General features: G+C 55.6%; 5 protein-coding genes; 3 read left to right on the top strand and 2 right to left on the bottom strand.

Annotated features, from left to right (window-relative positions):
• The first annotated feature begins 1,966 nt into the window (after positions 1–1,966).
• On the top strand, positions 1,967–4,139 carry CHC_T00003004001 (hypothetical protein). XM_005714142.1 is given in 3 exon segments: positions 1,967–2,640; positions 2,755–3,574; positions 3,575–4,139. 2 exon segments carry the CDS (start codon positions 1,967–1,969, stop codon positions 3,572–3,574), a joined length of 1,494 nt encoding a protein of 497 aa, XP_005714199.1. The 3' UTR covers positions 3,575–4,139.
• Positions 4,140–4,668: 529 nt separating this feature from the next.
• On the top strand, positions 4,669–7,875 carry CHC_T00003003001 (hypothetical protein). Its single transcript, XM_005714141.1, has one exon. The coding sequence runs from the start codon at positions 4,669–4,671 to the stop codon at positions 7,873–7,875; it is 3,207 nt and encodes a 1,068-aa protein (XP_005714198.1).
• A 43-nt stretch (positions 7,876–7,918) lies between these two features.
• Positions 7,919–8,545, bottom strand: CHC_T00003002001 (hypothetical protein). Its single transcript, XM_005714140.1, has one exon. It carries the CDS (start codon positions 8,543–8,545, stop codon positions 7,919–7,921), a length of 627 nt encoding a protein of 208 aa, XP_005714197.1.
• A 442-nt stretch (positions 8,546–8,987) lies between these two features.
• Positions 8,988–9,893, top strand: CHC_T00003001001 (hypothetical protein). Its single transcript, XM_005714139.1, has one exon. It carries the CDS (start codon positions 8,988–8,990, stop codon positions 9,891–9,893), a length of 906 nt encoding a protein of 301 aa, XP_005714196.1.
• An 81-nt stretch (positions 9,894–9,974) lies between these two features.
• The window catches only part of CHC_T00003000001 (hypothetical protein), a 2,097-nt gene continuing 657 nt past the window's right edge, over positions 9,975–11,414 (bottom strand). Inside the window, exon 1 of the mRNA XM_005714138.1 lies at positions 9,975–11,414. This exon is cut by the window's right edge and continues 657 nt beyond it. Within this exon, the coding sequence (XP_005714195.1) occupies positions 9,975–11,414 (1,440 nt within the window).

The raw sequence follows: 11,414 nt of genomic DNA, 5'->3' as shown, positions 1-11,414 counted from the left end.
CCGCCCACCGACGTCCCACGCGGCCACGCGCCGGTCCATCCCGCACGTCACGAGCTCGTCGCGCGCGAGAAGCAGCGCGCGCACGGCCCCGCCGTGCGCGTGGAACTCCGCGGTGGGCGCCCAGCGGCCCCTGGTCCGCGCGCCGCGCACGAACGCGCGCACGCTCCCGTCGCTTCCGCCGGCCCACACAGTCGGCGCCTCGCCCCCCGCCACACCTAGCGCCGTCACAGACGCGCGCACGCCCTCCGAGAGCACGCATTCTGAAGCGCCGCCGCCCGCGTAGATGCGCACCGTCTTGTCGTCCCCGCCGGACGCCGCCCATTCGCCGTCCGGGGATAGCGCCACGGCGAAGATCTCACCCTCGTGCGCGTTGCTAACGACCTTCCGCACGCGCCGCGGCATGAACTCCCGCTCTAGGGGCACGCCCTCTGACCGCGCCACCGCGGCCACCTCAGGCGGCAGCGCACCCGCGCCTGCACCTGCACCCGTTGCTGCCCCATTCCCCTCTGCACCCGCGCGGAACGCAGACCGCAACAGGTTGGACGCCTGCCGACGCGCACGCGTCCACCCCTCCCTCGTCGCCCGGTCCGCCCGTTCCGGTTCGCCGGCGCGCGAGCGCGTGCCCGCCGCTTGCGCCACAGATGTGCCGCTCGGCAACGCCGCGCGGTCAGCGTCGGGGTCCGGCTGCTCGGGCTGCTCGGGCTGCTCGGGCTGCTCGGGCTGCTCGGGCTGCTCGGGCTGCTCGGGCTGCTCGAGCTCCTTGGGCTCCATGGGTTGCTCAGTCTCCTCGGGCGCCTCCGGCACGTGAGGCGCAGGCAGCTCGGGGCTGTCGGGTGCGGAAAGCGGGGCCGGCTCGATGGCATCGAGAGGCGGCTCGGGAGGCGGCTGCCCAGGCTCGTCTGCCATGAGCGGCGGGTGGTCAGGCTCGTCCGCCTCGCTCAGTGCGGGCTGCTCCGTGATAGCGCTCAGGACGCGGTCGAGGTTGGACGGCGGTTGTGCGGCGGCGGGACGATCGCGATGCACGACCTGCGGCGGCGGGGGGTGTTCGTGCTCCGGGGGGTCTTTGGCCATATCCCTGAGGGATCTGATGAGGTCCTCTGCGGCGGCCATAGTTGTGTCGACGCGGGCGCGGTGCACTGCCTGAGCGTGGAGCTGTGCGCGCAGGGCGGCCTCGCGGGCGAGGGCGTCGCGGAGGCGGGCGTCTGCGGCGGCGGCTGCGCGGCGCGCGGCGGCGAGCTCGGCGTGCTGCGCGGAGAGCTGCTGCGCGGCGTCGCGGAGCTGGGCCTGGTGGTGGCGCAGGGCTCGGCGCAGGACGTTGAGCTCCGAGGACGGGTCGTCGGCAGGCGCGGCGGGCACGGCGGACGCGGCGGGCGGCGGCGGCGGCGGTGGGGTGGCGTGCGGCGACATTTAGGACGGCGCGGCGCGCGCGGAGGGAGCGCGGCGATGCGTTCTGCTGGCGGGACGGGGCGGGGACGCGCGCACGCGGGGGCAGGCGGAAGGGAAGGGGGGCGCAGCTGGGCGGGGCCGCGCTTCGTTTGGGGCGTGCGCAAGTTGCAGCTGCGGAGAAGGTGGGGCTCCTCTGAGACCGGACACGTGTTGGCGCTAATGTACACGTGTAGCTGAATGTGTAGCTGAATGTGGAGGTTTTGGCTTCGGGGTGGTGCACTGCTGGTTACACTGCTGGTTACATCGGTGTAGTCATTTATGTACACGTGGAAATGACGAGGACACTTGGCGGCGGCGACCATAACGGCGCGTGCCCGCGCTCCACCACACGTGTTCACGTGTTCCGGTTGGAGGGCGCCGCAAATATTCGACACGTTTCCAGATGCATCGCCATCCAATCTGCGCGCCGCACTTCCCGGTCTCCACGCCCTCGCACTGTACTAAGTTTTAGTATACTACTAACTACCCCCTCCCGCCCCGCCTCCACGCCCCCGCACGCATCCGCCTTCCCTCACTCACCATGTCAAACCCCGACGCCACGCAGCCGGACGACAACCCGTCGACGTCCACCGAGCTCAACCCGCACAAGGAGCTGCTGGCCGAGGCCGCGGCCGCGCTGCGCGCGGAGACGGAGCAGCGCGAGTCGCGCCGCCCGAAGAACGTCGGCCAGGGCACGATGGGGCTGGTGGGCGACTCGCTGGGCGGCGTGGCCCTGGGCGCGGCCGCCATCGTCATGGGCCCCGTGCATGGATACAAGACCGCCGGACCCAAGGGTATCCTCGGCGGCGCCCTGGGCGGGCTCGCCATGGGCGTCGCCGCCACCACCGTCGGCGTCGGCTCCGGCATTGCAAAGTTCGCCCAGGGGACGGAGCGCACCCTGGATAGCTTCAATGCGCGCGAGCTGCCGAAGAGATTGATCGTTAAGGAAGGCGAGGATGACGGCGAACTGTACTTTCGCGAACGCCAGCAGCTTTATGACGACTTGATTAAGGAGGGAGCCGCGAGTGCTGGCGTTGGCGTGCTGCAGCCGCCGGTGGAGAATGAGCTTTATAAGGTCCTGGACGTCAGCGTTGATGCGACCCCGAACCAGATAAGGAAGGCGTATTATCGCATGGCCCAGAAGTATCACCCGGATAAACATCCGGATGATGTAAGTGCCACACAAATGTTTCAGCAGATTAGCGAGGCATACCAGTACGTTTACCACTCGTTTATATTCTTTCCCGCCGCCGCAATATTTAGGGACCACCCTTATCGAAGCTAACCCCTCTTTCCGTTTTGTCCTTATCCCTGTGCGCGCCACGGCAGAGTGCTTTCTGACCCTGTCAAACGTGAGGAGTACCACCGCGTGGGCGCCGCCGCCGCCTCTGACGGTCCGATGATGGACCCCAAGGCCCTGTTTGCCCTCATGTTTTCCGACTTTGAGCACATCGTGGGCGACCTGGCGACGGCCACCATCCTGTCCACGATGCCGCCGGAGCCGACGGAAGCGAGCGCGACGAACCCCGACGAACCGGCCGCTACCCCCGCCGAGCCGGCCGCTGCCCAAGCCGAGCCCTCGCACATATCGCAGGCCCGCCTGGAGAAGAAGAAGGAGTTCCAAGATGCCCGCGAGGCGCACCTGGTCAGCCTGCTCGAGCGTCGCCTCGAGCCGTGGATGAACGATAACGACAAGGCCTTTGTTGAGCACGCGAAGCGCGAAGTCCGCGCCATGCGCGCACAGCCATTCGGGAAGGACCTTTTGAAGACTGCGGCCTATGTGTACAAGCGACAAGCCGCTAAGGTCCTAGAGACGGGGCCGCTCAGGGGCGTCTATGGCATGCTGGACAGTCTCGGCGATAAGGCGCATACACTGAAAAGCCAATTCCGAGCCCTAGAAGGCGGCGTCAAGGCCTTGACAGCATCGCAAACCACTACGGAGAATGAGTCCATCGATGAGGCCGCGAGGAGAGAGGCCGTGAGCACCCTAGGGGCTGTGTGGCTTGCGTCTGTCATTGACATCGAGTTAACGTTGAAACATGTCGTTAAGACTGTCCTGCGTCATGACAAGGATCACAAGCCACCGAAGAAGGTGCTGAAAAAGGCGGAGGGGGTATTGATCCTCTCGCAGATTTTCGCGCAAGCCTGAAAGCCCGGCCGTGGTTTTTTTATTGTATCATTACCTTTTGTGTTGCGTGAGAGGAGATCTTCTTGATGTGATTTGCGACTCGGACGAGTCATGCCGGTTTCCTGTATGTGAACATAAACTAAACTAGTGCTAATAGTGGAAACGTCACGTTATGCTTACGAAATGGGTCGTCTTTGTCTCATCTGCATGATCGACGCCGCATGGAACGCATCATTGCTTCAGAATGAGAGCTGCTTGTTTCAAGCGTTATGGCGGTGCACACGCGCAAATAGCTGTCTGAAACTCGTATTATCAAGAAGGACGTAAGACTACTTCCATGCACGAAGCCGCTTCTGCTTGCACTTACCTTCAGCGTGATCTCACTGACCTGCACACTTTGAGCAGCCTTCGAAGACGAATGTATCCTCTCGGCTCCAATGTCGACGCTCGAACATGAATGCATGGTTTCTTACGCTTGTCCAGAACAAACATGGACCCATCTTTATGCAAGGAAATCCCATTTTTGGAGGGAGCGGGACGGGCTGTGCTAATGCTGTTAGGAAGTTGCTTCTGTTTCCCCTGCATGCTGTAATATGATAAAATTACACATCTTGGCTTTATCAGCTTCCTGCCTCCCCGCCTTGCAACCCCGTTTTCCATGCCACAGTGGTTACTTAGATCTTGAATTAAAATCACGTTCCTGACTTCGATCTCTTTCGGGGAAGAGTTGTTACAGATGTTTAGAATTTTTGTGCACAGCAATAATGGTCGGAACAAAATCACCTGCAGTTAGCCGACAGTAAACTTCCGAGAACGCCGTTAGTGGTGTAGACGAAATCCCTACCGATAGTTGCTTGGTGTCAGTATTTTTAGTATTCTAATAGGGGGTCTTGTGCGAGGCATGAGATTCGCGGTGTATCCCATTCCCCAGCCCATCCTTCAGCACTTCCATGTTGGAAAGTAAGCTCATTAACAGTGTTCAGTCTCTTCCCATCACACACTTTAATTTCCTTCTTTCAGTTTGTTGGGAGGAGCAGGTTTCTTGGTAAACGGCAAGCTTTTTTGTGCGTTCACCCAAATTTGGTTTCAAGAGTGGAGGGAGAAAAAAAGCCACGATGAGGAAATACAGGCCACGACTATCGGCCTCGATGCTACGAACGTACAATCCTACGCATTCATCCCCCACTTGGACAGAGTCTGATGCAAAGCCTCCAAGCAAAACAGAGAGCACAGTTACCCTTCATGAAATCCCCAAGGGTCAGACTTTCAAAGAAAACAACTGGCAATCCCCATCGTTCATCTTGTGGATGGCGATGCTCGCAAAAGAAGCATTCCGATACATTCAGTACCAAAAAATTTCTTTTGTTGTGGCTAGTCTCTCTGTGTTCCTGGTGGTATTTGCAGCGACTATGCTGTCTTCCTTGTCTAGCTATGCCTCCATTGTCATTACAAGATTAGCAGAGCTTCAAGTAGGTGAGTCTGATGTCTTAGTTTCTTCAAGGTCTGCGGCTGATTTCTTGAACTTTACGGCAATGAAGCACACCATAGAAGAAACTACGGACACAATCTCGAAGGAGGGTCTGAACGTAAACAAATCGCTTTCTCCCAGACTAGGATTCCGTGTATCTGTGCAAGCACTTGTTTGCAAACAAGAACCCACTTCAAGAGGTACCTGTCGTGAAAATCACAATTATACCGGTGAAGTCGTTCCTGCCAGGTTGATTTTGTATGATCACGATATTGAGAGAGAGGCTCAAATAGGCAAGCTTTGGCCTCATCCCAAGCTTCAAACAGGCCATGTCTATATGAAAGCAGGGCTGCAGCAAAGACTGAGGATCTCAGAGGGGGACTACGTGAGACTCTCCGTGCACATCGGTATGTTTCTTTCTCAGGTATTTCGCAGAAGCGTGAACGCAAATGATTCAGTTGTTGTCGTTCCTGTTCGAATAAGAAAAACGGTTGAAAGCCTTCATGGAAAGTTTCCAGTCATAAGCTCAACTGAAGATGAAGATGAGGAGGTTGCGGGCGTTTTTGGGGAATTATCCCATTTTCTACGGGATGCGGTTGCCTTTGCAAATTTATCAAGTCCAGATGCGGAGAAGCTACAAGAGCATCGCTTGCAAGATACAGTTTCCACTATGTTGATACGTATACCGAAGCAAAGGGCAAGTGTATATTATAACAGCGACTTTGCAATGATGCAAAGACAAGTTGTCCACTTCGCGACAGCTGTACTGCGTGATATGTCCTTAGACTCTCTGAAAGTTTCGCTTCCGTTGCTGAAAAAGCTTGACGAGTACAAATTTCTCAGTCTTTTCATTGGACTTGTCATCCAGGTGGTCATATTCGTGTTTGCATTCCTTTGCTTTATACTTTTGTACAGCCACATGTTTTTCGCTGTTGAGTCAAGAAGTACAGAAATGGGAACATTGCGTTTACTTGGACTGACCAGAGGTGGAGTCGCGTGGATGACGCTCATGGAAATGCTCATCATCGCGATACCCAGTTGGGGACTGGCACTTTTGGCAGCTCAATTTTCTTTTCGGACATTGGCAATCGTTGCAAATGAGCGCTTCGGTACCAACTTACCAGAATTGATATCCACTTCATCAATAGTCATGGCCTGTGCTGTTGGTTTAGCCCTCCCAGTTCTAGCCTCTCTACTTCCCGTGCGAAAAGCCATGACTAGAAGACCTCTGGACGCCTTTTCTTGGCGCACATCGAGAATATCTGCAGTAGTTATATCAAAGCAAAAGAATGACGGTCTGGCGTCTCCAGGACTAATGATAGCTGCGAGCCTTATGACCTTGTATGGAATCATTATATTCAATATTTTCCCAAAGGCGATTATCAAGATGGACCTCAAGTCACTCGTTTATCTGTTCGAAGTGTTCATCATCAGTATTCTCTTCGGAATGGTCCTTTTTCTGACAAACTTTGATCTCCAAACTTCTGTCGCTTTGAAGAAAGCCCTCTTCTTCTACGAGAGACAAAGTGTTCGAAGAATATCGAGGTTGAATTTGATAACACACAGAAGGCGAAACCGAAGGACCTTCTTGATGTACAGTATATCCGTCGCTTTAGTTGTCTACATTGAGACAAGCTTGCAGCTACAACTTGAAACTGTTCTAACAATAATGAGATTTCACACTGGAGCGACGTACAGAGTGTCGCCACGTATTTCAGGCGATAGTAAGGCTTTTGAATGCTGCAAGCAAAAACTTGAAGAGCTTTCCAGTTCGCCTGGTGTGAAATCTTTTACATGGGTATCAGAATCAATTCCAAAGTTTCTACCCAAAGACGCTTCCATGACAAACCTAGGCGGAGCTTTTTCGACCCCACTGCACGCACAAGCAGTGCTCCCAAGTTACCTTGGCTCAACTTACAAAGGTATATATCGCGGATCTTTGAAAAGTCGCGGCAGCTGGAATAACGTGGACGTATACGAGGAACTGTACACAATCAAGGGCTCCCAGTCTATTGTTGTACACGACGGCATGCGAAGAGTCTTAGGTCTTCGAGGGCCGGGATCTCCTGTCGCGGCTCGAGTTGTTTACACACGTAACGATGCCCCAGATAGTACAGCGGAAATTCAGACCGGACCGAAAACTGTGAAGGAGGGGTCGTCCATACTCTCTGTTTCAGCTGAGTTCAGCGGTCTTCCTGGGTTTCATAAGAACAAATACAGCAAGTACCAACCTTCCCTCGTTTCGTTTCCAACTTTTACTCGACTTATTGGAGGTCGCTACCCATACGTGGACAAACTCCCGCTCCGTGTCTTTCTCCTTCATGTCGACACAAATTCTGTAACCAGCTCGAATCTTGCGGATATTGGACAGACACTGGGCAAAATTAAAGGGCCAAGACTTGATGTTGAATCAGTGGAGGAGACGACCGAGTCCATTGCAGCAGCAAGCACTATAATGCGATTTGGATTCCTGGGCATCAACGCTTTGGTGCAGACTGTATGTTTCTTTGCCCTTTTGGCGGGGATGATAGCAAACGCAAGGGAAAGCAGAAAGGAGACGGCAGTTCTCCGCGCAATTGGCATCCGAGAGCACGTTCTCATTCGGATTGTACTTGCGGAGGCACTGAGTCTTCTGATGGGGGCAAGTGCTGTAGGGATAGCTACCGGTTGGGGCGTGTCACACGTGCAGCACTACCAACAGAACATATTCCTCGATCTCAATTCAACCATCCATGTACCTTGGATAACCTTCGCGACGACATTTGTGGTTTCGTTGGTGTCATCAATAATTTCTGCAGTGCTGTCCAGCAGACTCGGAAGGCGCTCCATAACGACTGATCTCTCAAAGGTGTAGCCAGGCTTAAAATAAAGAACGGAAATGAAGTTCTGGTGAAGGATCAAGAGGAGATATCCATGGCGAGCTCACCTTCTTCCTCGACAAGAAGCGTTGCAAACTGAGTGGAAAACGAGTCCAAATGAGAAGCGCAATGCAAAAACAAGCTCAACTCTCTCGACATTGCGTCCTTTGTCTCTTCGATTTTAGCAATCTCGTGTTCGACTTCTGCGAGCTCCTTATTTGCCTGATCCAACTGCTGCTGCGACTGCAGCAGCCCCGGCTCCCTCAACGAAACACTCGCAATCGTCTCGTACTGCTTTCTCCTCCCTGCCTGTAAGCGTTCGCGGGCAAGAACCTTGTGAAGACGTTCAACTTCAATTTCCTCACGGCTGACTGCAGCCTCAATTTTTGCCACATCTTCGGCGAGCTCGAAGCGTTCATTTCCCGCGGCGCGAATTAAAGACGCGGCGACGTCCGTCGCAACGCTGACCTGATCACATAGAGAGAGAATTTTCTCTGCGAGGGCGACGTATTGCGAATAATTGCTTGCAGAAGGGGTCTGGGCGTGCAGTTGCGCGACGGCTTTTCCTAAATCCTTCAGCGCCGACCCGGCCCATTCTTCAGCGAGAACGCGCTTGCGAATCGCCTCTCTCCTCACGTCCTCAATCTCGGATATGTCGGTTGTCATAGTCGGAGCACCTTTCTCTCCCGGCATCGTGACACGCAAGCGTGATGCCGCAGTTGTTGAGCGTGAGTCAACGTAGCTCTCGTAGCAGTCGCGTAACTACGACTGGATTGTCTTGCCTCACAACTGCGCCTTGAGACGTCTTAAAGCTGCGACGTGCTTATGCAGGCCACCTTGGGGTTTGGTTTTGAACGGAGGGTCATGTCTGAAAATGTTATTCAAATTTAACGCAGTGCTGCATCACTGTCCAATGCGATCGAGACCACCTTCCCTAAACCCGGCATTGCTGGATAAGACCAGGACGAGACCGCCGACCATCGTTGTCTATTTTGGCTTCACTATTTCGTCGCCGACCACTATCCCTTGAGCCTCCGCGTAAATGTTGGTAGCTTCAAACACTTCTCTTGTACGTCCACGTTTTGTGGCGTGAAGTGTCCCGCGTACCATGGAAAAGTACCGCTCAACAGCCGACCCATCTACTGGCATTCATCCGTACCTGCCGCAAGCACCTCCACCAACATCCATCTCGGTCAAAATACTGCGCCCTTTCTTATTCCTTCTCCGTCTGCCGTTCTTCGTTCTTGCCGTCGTTCTGTCTATCCTCTTCACCCCGCTTCTGCTTGTCCCGTGTTTCTTGTCTCGTGCTCTCATTCGCCTACTCGCCCGCTTGTTCCTCTTTTCACTGGGCGCAACTCGCTTCTCGCCTCCAACTTTACCGAAATCCAGACTGCGTGTAAGAGGCAAGCCTGTGGTGTCTCGTCCGCCAAGCGCAGGTGAATTGGTGATTGCCAATCTCAACGGTGCTATTGGCCCCCTTCAACTAGTCGCGGCATACTCTCCCATATTTGTCGTGCCCACAGATGGCGGTATAGCCCTCGTATCGTTTCGCAATCTAACGTCTTTAATCGCGACCGGCAGGCCTCTATCCGACCTACCCAACGTGGATTTCGAAGCCCTAGTTGCTAACGCACGCACTCCCGTCGTTATGTTCGCCGAAGGCGGATCGTCTAACGGCCGTGGAGTTCTCCGCTTTGCCCCTCGCGCGTTCTCCGCTGTGCTGGAAGTCGCCACGAAACTAGAAGGGCGCCGTATATTTGCCCTCGGGCTTGCGCCGCGTCGTGGGCAAGAGTACTGCGGTGTATTGCCGTCAGTTTCGCGGTATGTTATCGGATTAATGAGCGAGATTGCCACGGACGTCCCTGCGACATATGTACAAGTCACGCTGAAGGAGATTTCCACCGTGCAGGCGGCCGTGGCGAAGTGTGCCGGCTTACCTGTAATGGCTGTCGGGGCTGATCGACGAGAACACTTTGAAACACATTGGAAGGAAGCGGGCGGTATGGATCGGTAGCGGATCGTTCTATAATAATAATGTCCCAGGCTTCGACTGGGCCGGTGGGCGGACTTCGCTTTTTGCGGTTTACGATTGGCCTTATACTTCAGCTTTAGAAGCGCTCTGGGCAAGGATACTCGCGTCAACATTTGGGAAGGATGGGAAGAAATCGTTGACAAGGACTCTTGCGATAGCGGCAACGCCACCCTCGCGTTCAGACTCAATGTTGAGTGGCAGGAGAGGGTCGTGGAGGCTTTGTCTAAGTAGAAGCCACCCGGCCTTGTCGTCGCCCTCGTCGACGCTTACCCGAAAGCCCTCATAGTTTGTTTCTTCGACTGTCCATCCGTCGACAGACGACGCAAACTCAGAGAATGCCTCCACGACACGCCCGCCGTACTCGCCGAAGTTTTCCTGGTCAATGAACTTGAGACGGAACTCGTGCTCCTCTAACGGAGCGTCGAGTCCGTCTAACAGCCCTCCAATTCCACGCATATCGCCTGCGAGTCGCAGCCTTACCATCTCGATAATAATTTTCACAGCGAGATAAGCACCATCGTCCAGCATGTAGTTCTCCTTCATGGCACCGTGCCCAGAAGTTTCGATAGCCAACTCGGTTTGTACTCCTTGGTCATTTAGCTCAATGCCTTTGTCGATGACGTTCTTGTAGCCTTTTTTATACCGGAAATGAACGCCACCCTCATTTTCAATAAACCGCTTCAACCCATTTGACGTCACGCTATCCGTGACGATAGTCGAGCCAGGAGCATCGCGCAGCACTATCTTTGCTATGAGAGCGATGAGACGATTGCGATTGATGCCAAGCCCGGACGGATCGACGACGCCCGAGCGGTCAACATCAGTGTCAAAAATAACTCCCAAGTCAGCGCCGACCCTCTTCACAGTATCAATCGTCATGGACATGGCCTTCTTATCTTCCGGATTGGGCACATGGTTCGGAAACATCCCATCCGGCTCCAAAAACTGCCCCACAACGTCAGCGCCAAGCGGCTCGAGCACCTGAGACGCGAAAAACCCGGCAGCGCCATTCCCCGCGTCGACGACAATCTTAAACCCTGACAAGGGCTTATCATAGGTATGCGGATGGTTGCATCCCGCGCGAATCAAACGCACAAGATGCGCCGAGTACGCTGGCAAAAAGTCGATCTTCTCAAGCGCCGGCGGGGCGCTTGTCTCCGGGGCGTCGCCCTCCGCCTCGAAAAGATCCGCGGTGCGCTCCAACAGGGCCTTCACACCCTTCTTATTGGCGCTTCCCGCGCTCGTGAAAAACTTGATGCCGTTGCGATTCGGGGGCAGGTGGCTAGCCGTGAGCATGCACGCGGCGTCGAAGCGGTACGGCTCGAGCACGGTGGCCATGAACATGGCGGGGGTGGTGGCCAGCCCGACATCGGTAACCTGGGCGCCGGCGGCGGCGACGCCCGCGGCGGCGGCGCTCAGCAGCTCGGGGCCGGAGATACGCGAGTCCCTGCCAAGGGCGACGCGCAGCTGGGCGGCGGGGACGGCGCGCTCCGCGTTGACGGA

The sequence above is a fragment of the Chondrus crispus genome, genomic scaffold (genome assembly GCF_000350225.1).
Source record: "Chondrus crispus Stackhouse genomic scaffold, scaffold_168, whole genome shotgun sequence".
In the NCBI taxonomy this organism is placed as follows: Eukaryota; Rhodophyta; class Florideophyceae; order Gigartinales; family Gigartinaceae; genus Chondrus; species Chondrus crispus.
Note: the sequence above shows the minus strand (reverse complement) of the source record. Positions and strands in the feature narration are given on the sequence as shown.